Source organism: Oikopleura dioica, chromosome PAR (assembly GCF_907165135.1).
Source record: "Oikopleura dioica chromosome PAR, OKI2018_I68_1.0, whole genome shotgun sequence".
NCBI lineage: Eukaryota > Metazoa > Chordata > Appendicularia > Copelata > Oikopleuridae > Oikopleura > Oikopleura dioica.
This window is the reverse complement of record NC_137293.1, coordinates 1,971,615-1,989,436: the sequence shown is the minus strand read 5'-3', so window position 1 is coordinate 1,989,436 and position 17,822 is coordinate 1,971,615. Positions and strand designations below refer to the sequence as shown.

Sequence of the window (17,822 nt, the reverse complement as noted above, 5' to 3'; positions counted from 1 at the left end):
AGCCAGAGGAATCGAGCATTTCGACTTTCTTCTTTTCCATTTTGCTGCCAAGTGATGTTCCAACTGTGGTTGGCTTTCCGTTGTAGAAGCCAAGCTTTCCTCCATAATGCCCATAATTCGCTGCGTAAGTCGACGCCGAGCCCGATGCATCGAAAATCTCGCATTTTTTATTTTCGTCGACATTGAAGCAAATAAGAGCTCGTTCACCATCCTTGATTGCAATCGCTGCAGAGCCGATTGAAAATCTGTAAATTAAACGGGTATTCTGCTCTTTCCAGACACAACCATCCAATTTTGCCACCTTATTCAGTTATTTTCAATTACTTTTCTTTCATTTTCTTACTTTTCGATCATCTCGTCTCCCGCCAAAGACATGGAGCTCATTTCTAACAAGCAGAGTTGCAAATTTGGCTTTATTTTCGCTGAGCTGAGCTGAGCTGAGCTGAGTGAGAAATTCTCTGAGCTGAGCTGAGCTGAGCTGGCCTATTTCGGAGCTCACTGAGCTGAGCTGAGCTGAGCTGGCCATTTTCAGAGGTCATTGAGCTGAGCTGAGCAGACCTTTTTTTAAGGTAGTTGATCTGAGCAGACCCTAATTAGAGCTGAGCTGAGCTGAGTGAGCTGATTTGAGCTATTTTTTACTGTTTTTTAGTAGTAAAATTGTGTTAAAATCATTGAGCTGAGCTGAGCTGAATGATACTTGTCTGAGCTGAGCAGAACAGATCATGTTCGAGAATAATTGAGCTGAGCTGAGCTGAGCTGAGTGATTATTGTCTGAGCTGAGCTGAGCTGAGCAGATAAATTCACTTTCGAAAATCAGTGAGCTGAGCTGAGCTGAGCGACTGCTCAGCTCACTCAGCCAGCTCAGCTCACTCAGCTCAGCAAATTTGCAACTCTGCTAACAAGACAAAAAGGGCCATCTTCGAGAAAATCTTTAGTTCGCGCCACCATCGTCACTGCCGTCTTAGTCGATCCCCCGAAGGACATCTTAAACGCCTTGTTAATGTTTGCGCCCATGACCAGCAGAGTTTTTTCTTCGAACTCGGACGTATAAAAATAATTCTTGATTTCAACGCGAAAGTCAAATTTAAAAACACGGAATTTTTTATTTTTCACATTTTCAAGGCCGGTCGTCTTGATTTTCGAAAGAGTTTGCGTCTTTTGCTTTGGAATCTTTTACAGATATTATTCTTGTGTTTAAAAAAATGCGAATAATCAAGAGTGCGAGGGTAAAATATCACTGATCCTCGAGAATTTCAAGAAAAGACTTTTTGAAATGAAGTCGAATCTTTGTCAATCGAGCAGCCTTCGACGGCAGAATAAATCGTCCCTCCAAATAATCAGAATCTATCCAAAGAGAGTCATTTCCACCAACTCCAAAGCTAAAGAAAACTGTTCCGTCGAAAAATGTATTCTCAAGAATTCTTGTTGCTTTTGAAAATCGCGTTTTTTCCTGAAAATCGACTTCGAATTCGAAAGTATCTTTCGCATTCAATTTGGCCTCAGCAGTTGCAATATGGTTTAATCCTTCCAGCCCGGAAAATGGATGATCCGGAATGAGTGTTTGAGAAAATACAACGGCCGGGAATTTCGACTGTGAGACAGCATTTTTGGCAAAAGCTGGAAAGACGTCGTCGTGAAATGCGAAATAGGGGTTACTTGTCACGTGCATTTTTCCTTGCGCCTCGATTTGGACAAGGTCGAGCTCGACCAGGTATTTTCAAGGATTTTACATTTTTCGAGCTCGGCAACCTGTGTCGAATACCCGAGTTAGAGTCTGGCTTTTCTCGCGGAGATGGATAAAAGATTGAGACTCTTATATTTTCGCGACTTTTTATTTAGCTCTTCAGACCCTGACGCAAAATTTAACACTTGTTCCCGAGCGCAGCCGAAAGAAAATTGATAAGCTAAATAATGTAATATCCTCTCCGAAATTAAATTTGATCTCAAAAATGAATTCAAAAACCGAACTTTGCAAATAAATTTTCTCGGTATTGGCGATTGCGTTTGCGAAGTAGCTGCATTCGTCGTTGTTGATTCCCTTTTGATCTGTGTAAAATGGATCATCCTCAGAAAACAAGGTCGAGAAGCAGAGAGCATTTTGATCGTACTTGACCAGGGATCCGACCCAGTCGCGGCCTATGGTCAGAAACTGCCCTTCGGCTTCCAAGAGCACTGAGTACAGCGTGTTCGAGAGCGTTATACTTCTCGTCACGAGAACCAAAAGCAGTCTGCCTGTGTCGATCTTTTCAAGTTAAAACTAGTGAACTGTGTCTTAGAACTCTGAGAACGATTTCAACTCGTTCCAAAGGCATCACGTGGACTGGCTCTTGATCTTTCAGTTCTCTCGGCACTCCAAACTCGCCTTTCTTCCAGCCCTTTTCCGATTCTTCGTTTTTGGCAATTCTGCTCAAGCTCCTTGTTGTCGACAGTTTTAAAAAATGGTCTCCGAGCCTGACGCTCATCAAATAAAAGATTTCCTTGAAGCTGACAGAAGAAACTTTCGCGTTAAAGTGATTGCTTGCGATGAAACCCTGGGCTTCTTCAAAACGGTCTAAATTGTAAGCCGGAGCGTAGAAATAGCATTTGTCTGTTCTTCCAGTTGGCCGGCTTTAAAGGATCGAAAATTGTTTTCAGGAAGCACAATACATTCTTTTCGACCTTTTTCAGATAACGACAACTGGAAACACTTTTACTCCTCTCTCTTCTAGGAGAATCTCAATTTGATGAGTTCCGATGGATGATCCAAAGTGAAAGACAAAGTAGCCTCTGAAAATTTAATTTAATCAAGTTATGGCAAAGAATAAAACTACCTTTGTTTGTTTAGACTTGGGATAAAAACTGGAGCATGTCCGTTTTCGTTGATTTTCAACAAGTTTCCTAGGGTATCGACCAAATAATGCTCTCCGTTCAGAAAAGTAGCACCAATTGACTTTTCCGTTTTTACTGATTTAAAATCTTCAAATAAAAGCTGAGAAGAAAAAACTTTCATAAGGAAAAAGCTGATCGAAAGCATTTAAATGTCGAGCAGTTTTATTGAAGTCGGAGAACAGAAATCTGAAGCGACCATTTTTAATCTGTTTCTCGCGGTTCTTCCAACGACCGCTTATCAGTTTTATTTCTTCGGGGGGTATCAATGTAAGAATGTCGTTGGAGTATGTTGACAATGTAGATATCGTTGACACTGACATATCAGACGTATATGCTGTGGTTAGAGCCGTCGTCAATGAGGTAAATGACGTTGAGGTAGTTAAAATAGCCGACGAGGAAGTTGACATTGAAGAAGTGGATGTTGACGAAGCCGACATTGACATTGTTGACGTTGACGAAGTTGAAAACTGGAAAGCATCGAAAACGCTTTCATCCAAGGTACTGTTCTCGTTGGAATCCCAGCGCATGTCGAATACAGGAATCAACTTTTGACTTGACGTTAATTTCTCGCACTCGTAAGAAGGACAAGGACAGCCATTTCTACAATTCTTTTGGAATGGACAAACCTGGCCATTAGATCTTGTCAATTCAAAACACATCGACTCGCAAGGAGAAATCGGGTTTGTTCTTGTTGACTCCAAAACGAGCGTTTTCGAACACAGATGGCGACAAATCTTTTGGTCGTAAAACTGTTTCTTTTGACAGCGCAGAAGATTTCTTCCGTTTTCCTCTTCGGAAAAAACAACACGTGCAGGTTTTTCTTGTTCGATCTTGGTTACTGGCAGGGGGCGCAGAAATCTTTTACTTATAACGCATATTTTCATCAAATGCCCGCAGTAATCCATTGTGGCGATTTTGAGACATTCTTTGTAATTTCGATGGCAAGTCGAAGTCAGATAAGTTGTGACACCGCGAGATTTCTCCAGGGAGTAAACATTTGCTGTTAAGGGGTTTGTAGTCGGTTTTAAATAGGAATTTTGTAGCTCTCTTTACGAGCTTTCAGAATCTGAAAAGAGGAATTCAAAATTCCAATTTTCGCAAAACCGACTACCATCCCCTTAATTAGAAGTTTTAGGAGAAAAAAACTCTGAAAGTTTAAATTTCGGAAAGAACCCTAATGGCACATTTGTCGTCGTATAGTTAACCCGTCGGGGAGCGGTTAGCGTAAATATGCCTTCAACGCCAATAAGCTTCCCGTATTTCGAGCACCGGGGCGTGTCGTTGCAGCTAGACTGCTGCGCGCTCGGCTACGAGTAAAATAAAACAAAATACCTATGAGCATAATCGTAATCCAGAACAAAGAACCCAGCGAAAGATAAGTGTATTTTTGAGCAGTTGTTGCGTTCCCATGCTCTGCCAAACTAGCTTGCGAGGTGATTTTTTTCTTCCACTTTTTCTTCTTCTTCGCTCTGTTTGTGTCATATTTCTGAGTGTGAATGCTCCGACTTGTCAAAATTTTGTCCGGGAATAAATAAACTTTCTTTCCTTTTTGTCGTAAAAATCCGATGCAGTCGCAATCAATGCACTTTGATTAAATAAGTTTTATCTAATGTTTTCGGGAATTTTCCACTGGAAATTATAAATACCCGGATCTTTGTTTCTGGAAGAGGATTGATCATTCTCTCGTATTTTTCTCTGAAAATCGAGCCTTTCACGTACAGGTTGGCCTGATTGTGAACAATTCTACGTCCAAGGTAGCTAAAAACAGTTTTTCAGCTCCTTTATGAGAACTTGACTCTTGACTCCTGACTGCTTGTCCGACACTTTTACAGCCTGTTCCCTCCTTTTTAATTGTCATTTTTCAAGGTCATCTAGGGTCGGGGCCGATAATGTTTTTCAGGGTCAAGTCAATTTTACTTTTTTAACATTTTTGGAGCTTTAGGTCTTTTGCAAGTTCTGGCAGGTCTTGTTGTAACCACTGTTTTTATTTTAATAGCTGATTATAGCATTTTTATTGCCGGAAACACTTGGTGTGCCGATGCTTACGACGATCGAGGGGCAGAAGAATTTTTCAACAATCCTGAAAAATTTAAGAAAGATACAAAAGAAAAGAACGATTGATTGTCTATCCCTTTTGTCACTAGAATTTAACAATCAATAAAATGAATAAATTTTCTTTCGACAATGAGCTAAACAAAATCAGACAATATGTAGGTCGCAGCAATTAAAAGTAAGAATTTTTCACCGTAAATAGGTATGGCGTGTCAGCAATAAAGTTGATGACCTATTTTTCATCGAAAATAGCTCAAGACCCAATCTTGAGATAAAAAGAGATGAAATTCGGCCAAGAGATTCAAGAAAAGCTCACTTCTGAATGGAGGTCGGAATATGTCGACTACAACAAGCTCAAAAGAATCATCACGAGGCTAGAAGATGGAGGAGAAAATGATGTCAAGTTTAAAATTATGAAGTCGATGATTTCCGCGGATTTTCTGAATAGAGAAAAAGAGAGACTTTCTTTGGAGTTTTTTGAGTTACAGGACATGGAGATTGAGAAAGTCAACTTGTTCTTCAATGAAAAGGTACTTTTCATAAAGAAATTTGATTTTTTATTTCGAGTATAGATCAGTTACGCAAATCGTCAGCTTGCAGACATTTCTCGAAATTGCGAAGACTCAGATTTAATGACACGGAAGGAGACAAAGAATTTGAAAGACGCGATCTGCGAGTTTTACTTGTTCATTCAAAAATTGAAGACTTTTCAAGAGCTCAACTATACAGCTTTCCGAAAAATCAACAAGAAGCACGACAAAATCATGTCTTCTTCTGAAGGCGCTCAATTCATGGCCGACAATATCGAAAATGCTCGTTTCAACATTCGGTCTTTGACGCTCAGTATCACTCGTCATCTAGAATCGCTCATGACACGACTTGAAGGAGGAGATTCGAAACAAGCCATGAATAAGCTCCGCGTCCCCCCAATTACGGATATAGTTCATGGAAAAACAAACGAGTATCTCTACATTTTGGGAGCGCTCACTGGCTGTTCATTGGTTTTCCTGTTGGCGAATGTGTTCTTGTTTTATATCAACAGAGCTGATTTTGATTTTGACGATAATTTGGACACGATCATTCTTCTTTTTCGGCCGACTCTCTTAGTCGCCATTTTCATTATTTTCTTCGCTTTGAACATGTATGGCTGGGCAGCAGCAGGAGTGAACAGTGTCTTGATCTTCGAAATAAACCCTCGAGACCGACTGAGTGCCGTTCAAATGGGCTGCGTTGGATTCGGCCTTCTTCTTTTATGGTTAATTTTTCTTTTCATCTTTCTCCTGCTCTCTTCGAACATCCTTTCAATACCATACGGCCCTCATGTTAATTACATCCCGATTTCTCTTGATCTTCTATGTCTTCTTTTTGTTTCTACGCCACTGAAAGGAACGCATCTTTGGACGACGCAAAAGTTTTTCTGGAAACTGCTTGTTCGGGAAGTCAAAGCAGGCTTCATTCAAGTGGCTTTTGTCGATTTCTGGTTCGCCGATCAACTCAACTCTCTTGGACAAGTCTTTTTGGACTTCGAAAGGACTGTTTGCTTGATTTCAACTGAGCGAATCCCTCTTAATTTTACTCCTGACCCAGGTTGTCAAGAACCTTGCCTCTTTATGACAATTTTTCTTAAGAAACGATCAATAAGACAGATCAACTCTCGTGCAATTCAACGCCCTCAAATTCAACAACCTTGATGAACGACCCCTGCTCTCCCGAAAGCATCGACTACGGCTTCCGCTTCATCTTCTGGATCCTGCCCGCTTACATCCGCTTCGCCCAATGCATTCGCCGAGCAATGGACAGTCCAAAGCGAAAATGGCATCATCTTCAAAACGCAGCGAAATATTCGACATCATTTATCAAAGTTGCTTTTTCTTTCATTCTTTATAACAGAAGAAGTTCCGCTTCTTTTGGCTTCTGGGTGCTCGCATATGTTATTGGCTCGATTTTTACGCTTTTTTGGGATTTGAAAATGGATTGGGGACTTTTGCATTTTGAAAAAGTACTTTGAATTCTTCTCGTTCATTTCAAAAACACAATTTTAGAAACAACTTTTGCGGGACGAACTGATCTACGGCCACGGAGAAAGCAACTGGATTTACTACCTTGCTATTCTTCAGGACATTCTCTTCCGCTTTGCTTGGATTGCGAAATATTTCATCGCTCAAGCGTGTCCAGGCTTTTCTCAAGTTTGGCAGTCATTATTCGCGTTTATCGAGCTTTTGCGAAGATTTATCTGGAATTTCTTTCGACTTGAAAACGAGCATCTCAACAATTGTGGTGAATTCAGAGCAGTTAGGGAAATTTCGCTCGTGCTCATCAAGTTTGTTTATCCTTAAGTTTCCCCTCGATGTATGTTTCTTTCAGTGAAAGCGAGATTGAAACCTTGGAACATCTGATGGATGGAAACAAAGACCAAATGCCTGACTTTCATCGTCATCGCAGAACGCGGTGAAAACTCTTTTTATCTTTTTGTATTTCTGTATTATACAGTGTATTCTGACTTTAATAGTCGCAATAAATTTTTGAAAATTGAGAAACGAGCTTTTTTGGAAATTTCCTTGAAGAGCCAAATCCGATCTTCCGAATTAAAAATCAGCAAAAAAATATCGGGGTTATTATTTTTTAGAAAAGACGACGTCTTTTTTATGACTCAAGTCATACGCCCGTAATAATATGATAAAAAAACAAAAAGTTCGTTCGGAAGCGGATTTATGACCAATTATGAAAATACCTTTCGTAAAGATTAAAGTTCACATTAGCTTTTCCAGTTTCCTTCGCATGTTAGCGGGTCCGAAAATTCATAAATCGGGTGAAGGGCGCTGGGCTTGGCAATCCGACATGTCTAAGACAGGTCCTTTTTTGGGACCCGTGTAAAAAAGGGATATTTTTTCGCATTGTCCTGAGAACCTGACTAAAATTGAGAACCAAATCTCGAAACCCTGTCCCTGACAGAAGACAGACCTGTTTTCCCACTCCGGGCCTGAGTTTAGACAGGTTCCTATACGGTCAGGAAATGGCGACGATTTTGTCCAGATTGTATTTCCCTTCAGCGTGGAGCGCCTGGAGCTCCTGGTATTCCAGGGCAAATAGGAATGAATGGCTTCGACGGGAAAGATGGCACAGATGGAGAAAACGGCGAAGCTGGTGCGGATGGTCCTCGAGGCTCCTCAGGTACTCGTGGCCCAGTGGGTCTTGATGGCGAAGCAGGCAAAGATGGTGAACCTAGCCATGATGGTCTTGATGGAGCTCGTGGAAAAGAAGGACTCTCCGGTGGAGAAGGCGAAGTTGGACCTGTCATGAGCGGAAACTTAATTTTTTTAATATTCATAATTGTTGAATATGAAATATTATTCTACTTCCAAGTTTCATTGTAATCTTGAAAGGCCTATTAGGACCTAATTAAGCAAGTTTAATGTTACGGCGAAAAAGTCAAGTATTGATGTCAACTACGGACCTGATGGACCAAGTGTTCAGTTTCCCAGGAATGATGGTCAAAAGAATCGGCCAGTTTGATGACTTTAACATGACCTTTGAAAATGAACATTTTGCGTCTTCTATCACGTGATAACTTAAATCGTTCTTCTTTAATTTGTAAATTTATTAATTTATCACAAATTATTTTATTACTTCCAGGCAAAATTTTTGATCAATGAACATATTTATTCATTTTGATTCCATCCCTTTCATTGTCAAAATCAAATAGAACTGTTTTTGTTTCATACTCAGTAATCATATCCTCGATTCCATATAAGTATGGACCAAGTTGTCGCTGTCGAAGGTATTTTTCGAATCCCAAATGTTTGAAATTTCTCCAGATTACGGTGCAATAAACGCAAGAATAAATAAAGAAACTGCAAAATTTTTCTGTATCTCATTTTTACTCATGAATTTGAATACAATCGGGAAGATGAGCTGATACAGAAATGATGTTGTATTAAAATTTTTATAAGTGATGATGAATACATTGAAACAATTAAATCAGATTGTGTCATCATAAATATATATTTCTATGTCATATTTTTTATCGATCACCATCCTAGATTGGGGCTTTTCCAATATGTCAGTTCATTTCAGAGGGAGATTTTTTGTTGAAAAATATCATACTTTTTTTGGTTTTTTCGGTTCTGATAAATTTCACGAATCACAATTCCATTTATTGAGAGAAATCGGTCAATCTTGTTTTCGTTCAAAACACTTCAGTATTTAACCACTAAATATGTCACAATTTTGCTTGCTTGGAGATGGCCGGGCTGGTTGTTTGTTTAAGGAGCATTTCCAGCCTGGTCTTTATCTATACTATTCCCCTCATTTGAATATGCTCGGAGTATTTCTTCGTCTAGAAATTCAAAAACATGTAAAAAGAAACAGTATAAAAGGTTTTCAGTTGTTCATTTTATTGATAGTCAGATTTTCTTTCTTCTGAAGTTTTTTGATTATTTTTTCTGCGTATTTTGATGGCTTGTCATCGCAGCGACTGTTGAATTGTTCGACCCAGGAGCGTATTTCTGAGAAGAGGTATTGAATTTCTTCCGCTTTCGTGCTTGGCTCAGGAGCGCTAAAAATGGTACAATTTTAAGATAAAAAATGTCAACTGTACTTTTTGGGAGCGGAAGCCAGAGCAAAACAAGTTTTTGCTTTATTCCAGAAATCAACGAGCAATTCATCTTTCAGCGATTTCAGAGACCGGATCATTCTTTCTCTGAATCGGCTCCGATTCTTGAGCTCTTCTGCATTCGTTAAAGCGTCTACAAGGCTATCCATTGATTCTTGTAACTGTAAGTCTGGTCTGTCGATGCTGCTGTCAAGTTCTTCAAGCGCCGAACAACAATATTTTGCTGATTTGAGTGAAAAAATTGACAATACAAAATTTATCAATGAAAATAAAAAAGATTTTTCCCTCAACCTTCGAATCGCTGACAGTTTTTATCCGTACATCGCACGGTCATCCAGTCCGGAGTGGCGCTGGTGATGTTCTTTTCACCTCCGAGAAGATACGACGAGAAACTGTAGCCCGAGTTCTTAAGTCTGATGCCTCGACAGATATCACGTCTTGTTCCAGGGTTGAAAAACAGACCGTTGACTTCCGGTGCACTCGGATTTGTCGCGGAAAACCAGTGGCTCCAGAACTCGTCTTCTTCTGAAATATCATATATTAATTATATTATATAATATCATATAATTTGAAATAAAATTTCTAATATTTTTTTTATTTCGATTAAATTTCATTTAAAATAAATCTGATTGAAACAATGTTTATCAATTAATTTCTTAATCTTTTACCTTCAACATCAATAAACTCTCCAAGCTCATACTGGGTTGCCCCTTCTGAGCAGCTTCCTTGCTTCTCATAATTAAAAACGGGAAAGGGCAACTCAGCTTTTTCAAGTTCCTCGTCATTATCGAATGTTGATGGGCAGCAATATTTGATTTCGAACGAGGTACACGGATCTTTTTCTCCGAAGTGCAGCGGACACTCATCCAATCTGGGATTTCTTTCGGAATGTACAAGTCAAACTTTCCGCCGAAATTCTTCGAATGAAACTTTTCGGGGTGTTTTTTTATCATTTTTAAATTTGAATTAATTTTTGAATCAAGAATTTCTTTGATAAAAAAGCACTTTCCTTGACGTTATTCATCATCGAATAACGCATTCCCCAGCACATGTCGTTTTTGATGCCTTCATCCAAGTAAAACTCGTTGACTTCTGGAGAAATTGGGTTGGTCACTTTGAGCCAGGGCGACTCAAATTCAATTTGCCCTTGAAAAATGAATAAGTTTATCATAATACGATTTCGTTGCAAAAAAAAGGATATAAATTGTCAAAAAGATTCTGGAAAGCAATTCATAACACAAAATGAAAGGTAACTTACATGGGAGAAACTTGCTTTTCTTAAAATTCAGCGTTGTTGGAGCATTGCAGGACCCAACGAATTCCTCGTTAAAGAGAGCTCTTGCCCCGCTGAAAATAAAATAAAAAATCATTTTTGTGAAAAATCGAGAATTTCGAAGATATTTATGTGCCAACGGGTTGCATGCAGCAGCTAACTCAGCAAAATTGCAATCCTAGAGCGCCGAGCTTTGCAGTGGCGCTGTTCTCAAAGTAAAAAATATATAAACGCTAGAAATTGAGCAGAAAATTAAAAATGAAAGATCTATTTTTTCTTCTCCAAGGAAAGTTTTCACTTTAAACAGAGAATGATAAATAATCATTTATCATGTTTTGATAATTATACATGATTATAATTTTTTTTTCTTGTTTTTAATTTTATTTATAAAATGAAACACAAACAAGTTGCCGCCGCTTGCAGCAGCTCAAGCTCGAGTAGCTCGAGTAGCTCGAGTAGCTCATCTTCCCGTTGCTCTGATGTGAAATGGTACTGTTTTGACGGTAAAACGATTAATATTCCACGAAAGAAACTCAGCAGCGGATGTAAGATCAACATGACTAGTGAACAGCTGCAAAGACACGTTTTTGACAAGTAAGTCTCAAAAATTTATTTTCAACTGAATTCCTTTTTACTTAAATTATAGGTGTGGTACCCCAACGAGATGTAGCAGAAACGAAAAATGGGACTTTCCAAAAGGCAAACAATGGTGCACTGATTTGCATGACGTTATCGGAAACTCAGGGTTAATCATGCATGACTTGGAAGCCGCGTGTCTATCACATGATCAGTGTTACATGTGGAATGGTAAGTCTCTATGGAATCAATCAAAATTTAAGTGCGACGATCAACAACATAAAAACGGCCAGGTCATCTGCGAAAATCTAAAAGACGTCAATAAGTCAAAGTGCAAATTTGAAGTTGCGACAAAATTTTGGCTTCATCAAGACGTTAATATTTCTTTGTGCCACTGGCTCGAAGGTCGACTTTACGGCTGTGGATCTGATGACAACCCATTATTTCGGGCAACTGGAAGTATCGAAAATGACGATGTCGACCCGTCTCTGACCGAGCAAATGAAGTCCTATAATAGGTCAATGTGTATTGGTGATCGGCGATCACTGATCGCTAATGCAAACTATCACAAATAAAATTTCTTAAAAATGTCACTTTCTTGAGATTCGCACATTAAAAAGCAGATGCACATAAATATCAAAAATCTAGTAAAAAAACCTGACACCTAAAACAAAAAGAAAATCTTTTTATTCACTTGATAAGAAGATATTAGCAAAATCTGGCAACAGACAAAAGTTAATTTAGAAAAGCAGCTATGAAAGAAGATTCGTTTCTGAGACTTCGTGAAACTTGGCAATATTTTTCACGACAACTTTTGTTCGATACGCGGAGAGTCTTGCTTTCGCCTTTTTCGCGTTTTCAAGCGCTTCTTTCATGTCGTAGAACTTTTGCTTCTCCCGGATGTTGAAGTGAAAGTCCGTATCTCTGACAAAAATTATTCTGATTTTTATAGGAGATTCTTTGCATACCGGTAGTCTTTCTTTTTGTTAAGCGAGCTCAGATGAATTTCAACTTCTTCTGCTTGACTCAAAAATGACGCGATTTCGGGTTCCTTTTTTCTTGTGCTCTTTCGTCGGTGGACGGCAAAGCTTCAAGAGGCTGAGTTTCGTCAGTTCTCAATGTTCGATTTCGCTGAGCGGAATTCGCGACAAAAGCTCTAGCCTTTCCTTTTCCGCCCAAATTCGTTCATGATCTCCTTGTTCGCTCTCCTCAAATTCTGATCTTTTATCTGTCGCGAAATTTCGTCCAGCATCTCTTCTTGTTGCAGTGAGAGTTCACGCACGATCAAATGAGACTTTTTTAGATTTCCAAATTTGCCCTTATCTTGAAATTAAGGAAGAAAATGAGCTTTTAAATCATTCCTGATACTCGTCAAAATCGACAAATGAGACATTGCACGCTGGACAGAAGTAGTAGAATTCTTTGTATTCAAAGATTGCCGTTCTTCTTTTTCCGACGTTGATGATTTTCTGTTTCTCGATCGGGAGTCTCCAAGCTTGGCATTTCGGTTTCTTACTTTCAGGCTTCAGAGCGCCAAGATTCTGAGGGAGTCGGCGACCTCGGCCCATGTTTCCTTGGACGATGCTCATTCGAAAGTTGTTGATGCTCATTCTTAGGAAGAGGTTTGATAGTTTACTGTCCATTTGGATAACGATATTTTAGGGCTTTTCAAATCAAATACACCTGTTCCTTGGCTTGATACTTTTACGCGATTGACCAGCGGATCCTAATCTCTGACCAATATGAGACATTCGGGAGGTCTGCCTTGGACTCAACCCATCTATTGGTAGAGCTGTCGCTCGAGCTCGTAGAAATTGCGAACTGTTCCCTTTGAGAAGAAAAGAAAAATATTCATTGAATAGATTTAATTATTTTTACCTGCTGCCATGCTCCTTTCAAGGCTTCGGGTGAACTGAGAAGGTTTCTGTGAAAAAAAGACTAAGAAAACAACATTCTAGAGAATCGTTTATTGCAGAACGCAAAAGAACGCAGTTTTATCAGATGATGATTCTAGCGCTGAACGAGTACTGTAGCGACCGGCGGCTTATCGCGCCACACACTCTACAGTCTGCACTTGAACTTGATTGTTTTCTCCAAGAAAGTACCAGCGTCAGATATTAAAGCAGATGGAATCTCAGTATGGTAAAGGGTTGAAAGCTTACAAAATAAGAACCAAACTATTGACAACATCATCGTCTTTCTACTTTTCATAGTTTTTACGCTCGTCTTCTGTTTACGTGAATTCTTCTTTGGAGTCAACGAGCAGCTGCACTAGAGATTTCAATGCTCTGTTTCCTCGAGAATAAACTTTCCATCGAAACAAGCTTCTGACCTTATTGACCTCAATTAAATTGCATTTGCGTTTTTCAATTTCAAATCCGCCGCGTTAAATATAATGACTGGTGAAGTAATAATCGTAAAAGTCCACGGGACCTACTCACTAGGCATTACCTTTTACGATGACTTGAGAAATGTTTACTTAAAAAGGCGTCTACTTCTTAGATTTTGGCTTTTTATCTTTAGAGAAAAACGCACTTCTCTTTTTGTCAGTTTATACTTTTTTAGAGAGATAAAGACTGCTTATACATCTGATTTAATAATGTACCCTTCATGTTTTACTAAAGAATTTTTTTTTTTGAAGATATTCAATATTATGAGCCGATTTGAAGATGAGGCCGCCGCACCACCAATGGGAGTTGGAGGAGAAACAGATAGTGACGGATATGTTGCGCCTAAATTATACTGGAAAGGTAAGAAATATGAGGGCTACAAGAATAGTCTCGAACTATAGTCATGAAATTTATCATTTTATGATCGTTTTTATTGCACAATTGAGACTAAACAGGGGTTCTGGAAAAGAACCTTTGGGCTGACATTCGGCAAAAATGCTAAATATGCTTCTTTTTTAAGCTGCGGTGACAGATAGCGAATCTGGATTTGAAGACAATGGTGGATCATCAGTCTCTGCGAAGCCAGTTTTAGCAAGGTGAAATCTTTGAAAGTCAAGAACATTTTTGAAAATATATTTTAGACGTGGTCTGATACCCAAGTAAGGATTTTAGCAAAGGAGGAATTTAAAGGAGTTTTACTATTCCTACTGTAGGAATAGTAGGAATAGTAGGCATAGTAGGAATTTAGATTACTAAATAAGTGATTAATATCATGCCAATTTATCATGAGACTTTAAATTAAGAATAGTCATTCTAACCACATTATTACACTAAGAAACCATCATATTTATCATTTTTTATGAATTATCATAAAATTAATTAAATTGACTAACAAAAATGATTGAGAACGGAAAAATCATAATAAATGAACTCAATTAAGACGAGAGGAAAAGTCATCTGATGGCGGTCGTAATCGCGAAATCATCGCCAAAGATGGACAAGACCAGCGATACATCGACGTCACAGACGCGCAAATCGCCGAAATGGAGCCCCTTGGAAGCAAAAAGGTCAAATATGAAGACAGAAACGTAAGTTGATTTATTTTTGATTGGACTGTTTGAACTATTGCTTTAAGTACACCTTGAGCGCGTATGCGAAGTTGACGAAGGTTCAAGTGACTAGTTCGGCCAAGCGAGTCAAGTAGCCGGCTTTATACTGTATAAAGTATTTTCTGCGCTTTTTATCCAAAAACGGACAACTACTAATCGACTGTTTCTTTTAACAATGAACCAAATATGAGAAATTCGTTTGCAAATTGCTTTATTAATTCGGCTTCATTTCAAAAGTATCATTTTTCATAAAATTTGCTTCTTTTGACTTCAATTTCCACAGCTAACTTTGTTCGCTGGATTTGACCTATTCCGTTGAAAAATGAACAGGTCTTGTAAGTCATTCTGGTCGTTGTCTTGGTCTCGGTTTGAACGACCTTACAATCAGACATCAATCCGCAGAGAAAGTTGCAGGATAGGGCGCGAGATCCGGTTTTGTCGACGATGAATTTTTCCAGGGAGGGAATTTTATTGAGAGAGCATTTTCCGTTATTGTAGATTTCCAGCGAGTCACATGAAGAATCGTATTGTCTAGTCGGGCTGATGAATAGAGATGTCGATCGACAGAGGCTTATACAGTCATTTTTAGACTGGACTGCGATCGGGCCGCTCAAATCGATCTCCGAACCGACCAGTTTTTCAAACCGAGGCAGTTGTAACTTGATGAAGAGACTCTCCGCCGAAGCAAAGTGAATAAGCAAGAACAATGATTTGACCATGTTAAGGTTGAACATTTTGTTGCTGAAAGGTGTCATTGCGTCCTTTTAATACGACTGTGGTGAAGCGCTGGCCAAATTTATTCCCGAAATCTGTGGTTCCGGGTCATCCATTTTACCATGGAAATTTAAGCGTGGATGTTTTTATCATGGAAAAGAGACCGTAATATGCCAACACCGGAATTCACAGAAACGTCACGGCATTCTGTTGTTGACTGTTGTTCTGACTAGGCAAAATGACCAGTGAGTACTTTAAAATTGTGAAGAGCAGAGATCTTTACAAGCAAGTGCAGGGTTCGAAATCACCTCACTTTAGGGTGCACTTTTTGGAAAATAATCGAAAGTGAAATTATCACTTCACCCACCTCACCTTTAAATCTTTCAAAAAGGTCACTTCGAAGGTGCACTTAAGGGGGTGAAGGTCAAGAGGTGCACTTTTTGGAAAATTTTATCACCTTCACTTCATCCGCTTCACCTAAAAATTTTTTGAAAATTGCCTATTTAAGATGCACTTTTTCGCAGAAATCACCTCACCTAAGACTTTTTTGAAAAAAGCATTTTTAAGGTGCACCTAAAGGTGAACTTTTTTGGGCAATGACCTCACCTTCACTTCACTTTCAACTTTTGTGAAAAAGCGATTTTTAAGGTGACCTAAAAGTGCACTTTTTTTGAAAATCACCTCACCTTCATCTCACTTTTTTTGGACCCTGAGCAAGAGCAGTTATTTCAAACTGTGACGGTCGAATGATACTAACGATACCATACGGTGTTCCCTGTACCATCAAGGAAGATATTCTCCTTGGTGACGAGGAGACATCACCCCAGACAAAAATTTATAACGATCTTGTTCTCGTGAGATGATTCTGGAAAATTTGGATGACACCGTATTGGGAGAGCTATGGAAAGCGAGGATGAAGTTGTTCTTCGTCCGAATATTGCCGAAATGAGGTCTTGGATAAAATGAAGCCGAATCCCTTTTTCGTTTAGTTTATTCAACCTTCATATTGGTAATAGCAGAAATCTTGACAGTTCTCTGAACAAACATCAGGATCAGATTCGAAAATGATCGGACGGCGGCAATCGCCTTCATGAATGTTGATGACTGTCGAAGAAGTAACATTTTGACCATCCCAGATGACTTTTTCGACGTAGCTTAATTCACTGTTTTTAAAAAAAACTATTGATTTATTGCTCACTTTGTTCCATAATTCCCACCAAATACAAGAAAATAATCTCCAAAGTAAATCGAAGAGCCAAACCGATTAAACTAAGAAAGTTTTGTTAGAAAAAAATGCAATGAAAAAAAACATATTGTAGTTCTCCAACAAGACTCCATTGATCATCCCGGTAGAGGTAAATATTTCTTGTTGGTCCATCATCGATTTCATTCAAATATCCACCGATAGTAAGAACTCCGTTAATTACAGAGAGACATGTTTGAGAAAATATATTCTCCGGATGAGCAGTTGCGTCTTCCCAGGCAAATGTTTGCGAGCTTAAGTCTTCCTTTACATGAAAAAGAACTGTGAAAATACCTTGGAGTATAAATTTCAACGCGATTTGAACGAGGAGAGTGTGAGCCGACTATAATCGGAGCGTTTTTATACTGCGCCATGCAAGCAGATTCATGTTGAACTTTTGTTGAAACAATGGATTGACTCTTTTCACCATCAAAACTTTCACAGTTTTTTGTGCTTCCCTGGCATAAAATGACCATTTCACCACCGGTCAAAGAAACAAGAGAGCCATAAGCTGTGTCGAACGCATTCAATAGCTGTTTTTTCGTCGTTTCTATTCGGCAACCAGAGAGTTTTGCAATCTAAACGATCTTTACTAACAAAATTAATTAATTCAAACCTTCTTTGTGAGCTCAGATCTCGAGCCAAAAAAGTAAACCTCTCCTCGAAGAATCGCATGACCAGACCATTCAAGATAAGGGTATGTGCTCGTTTGTGGGACCTCATAAAATCGGTTTTCCTAAGTTTTTAAGACAATATGAAAATTTTTTCTACAACTTTGAACTTTCCGTCCGTTGAAATGACATAATTGATATTTGTATAGCGCCAAATCTCAATGTCTTCAGATCGACTCTGACAAAGAACAGTCACATGCTCTGGGCAAGTGTATCCCCCTTCGCAAGAGCATCCCATAGGGCAGTTTTTCATGCAAGGACAATAATCTATTTCCTCTTTGTAGTTGTCGAGGCAGTCGTCCATGCAGTTTTTG

The 17,822-nt window shown here is 39.0% G+C and overlaps 3 protein-coding genes across 4 annotated transcripts; 2 read left to right on the top strand and 1 right to left on the bottom strand.

Annotated features, from left to right (window-relative positions):
* The first annotated feature begins 5,201 nt into the window (after positions 1-5,201).
* LOC145701133 (solute carrier family 53 member 1-like) lies at positions 5,202-7,372 on the top strand. Its single transcript, XM_081778360.1, has 5 exons — positions 5,202-5,450; positions 5,493-6,507; positions 6,549-6,919; positions 6,963-7,240; positions 7,285-7,372. Exons 1-5 carry the CDS (start codon positions 5,202-5,204, stop codon positions 7,370-7,372), a joined length of 2,001 nt encoding a protein of 666 aa, XP_081634486.1.
* A 4,679-nt stretch (positions 7,373-12,051) lies between these two features.
* Positions 12,052-13,302, bottom strand: LOC145704264 (uncharacterized). Its single transcript, XM_081781709.1, has 4 exons — positions 13,260-13,302; positions 13,065-13,209; positions 12,350-12,986; positions 12,052-12,305 (listed from the first exon to the last, which is right to left on the bottom strand). The coding sequence occupies exons 1-3, from the start codon at positions 13,267-13,269 to the stop codon at positions 12,737-12,739; spliced, it is 405 nt and encodes a 134-aa protein (XP_081637835.1). The 5' UTR covers positions 13,270-13,302; the 3' UTR covers positions 12,052-12,305; positions 12,350-12,736.
* A 724-nt stretch (positions 13,303-14,026) lies between these two features.
* On the top strand, positions 14,027-15,068 carry LOC145704202 (uncharacterized). Of its 2 annotated transcripts, XM_081781643.1 has the most exons (5): positions 14,027-14,131; positions 14,292-14,367; positions 14,413-14,430; positions 14,712-14,859; positions 14,907-15,068. In XM_081781643.1, the coding sequence occupies exons 1-5, from the start codon at positions 14,035-14,037 to the stop codon at positions 14,973-14,975; spliced, it is 408 nt and encodes a 135-aa protein (XP_081637769.1). In that variant the 5' UTR covers positions 14,027-14,034; the 3' UTR covers positions 14,976-15,068. The 2 variants fall into 2 exon arrangements, with proteins under 2 accessions (XP_081637769.1, XP_081637770.1); XM_081781644.1 differs by lacking the exon at positions 14,413-14,430.
* Positions 15,069-17,822: the final 2,754 nt, after the last annotated feature.

Excerpts from the sequence above, each read along its gene's own strand:
- LOC145704264 (XM_081781709.1), bottom strand. Across the intron at positions 12,987-13,064 it reads AGTATCAAGCCAAGGAACAG|CATCAACAACTTTCGAATGA; the intron begins GTGTATTTGATT and ends CCTAAGAATGAG.
- LOC145701133 (XM_081778360.1), top strand. The coding sequence starts at position 5,202 with ATGAAATTCGGCCAAGAGATTCAAGAAAAGCTCACTTCTGAATGGAGG. Across the intron at positions 5,451-5,492 it reads ACTTGTTCTTCAATGAAAAG|ATCAGTTACGCAAATCGTCA; the intron begins GTACTTTTCATA and ends TTTCGAGTATAG. Across the intron at positions 7,241-7,284 it reads ATTTCGCTCGTGCTCATCAA|TGAAAGCGAGATTGAAACCT; the intron begins GTTTGTTTATCC and ends TGTTTCTTTCAG.
- LOC145704202 (XM_081781643.1), top strand. The coding sequence starts at position 14,035 with ATGAGCCGATTTGAAGATGAGGCCGCCGCACCACCAATGGGAGTTGGA. Across the intron at positions 14,132-14,291 it reads GCCTAAATTATACTGGAAAG|CTGCGGTGACAGATAGCGAA; the intron begins GTAAGAAATATG and ends TTCTTTTTTAAG. Across the intron at positions 14,860-14,906 it reads TCAAATATGAAGACAGAAAC|TACACCTTGAGCGCGTATGC; the intron begins GTAAGTTGATTT and ends TATTGCTTTAAG.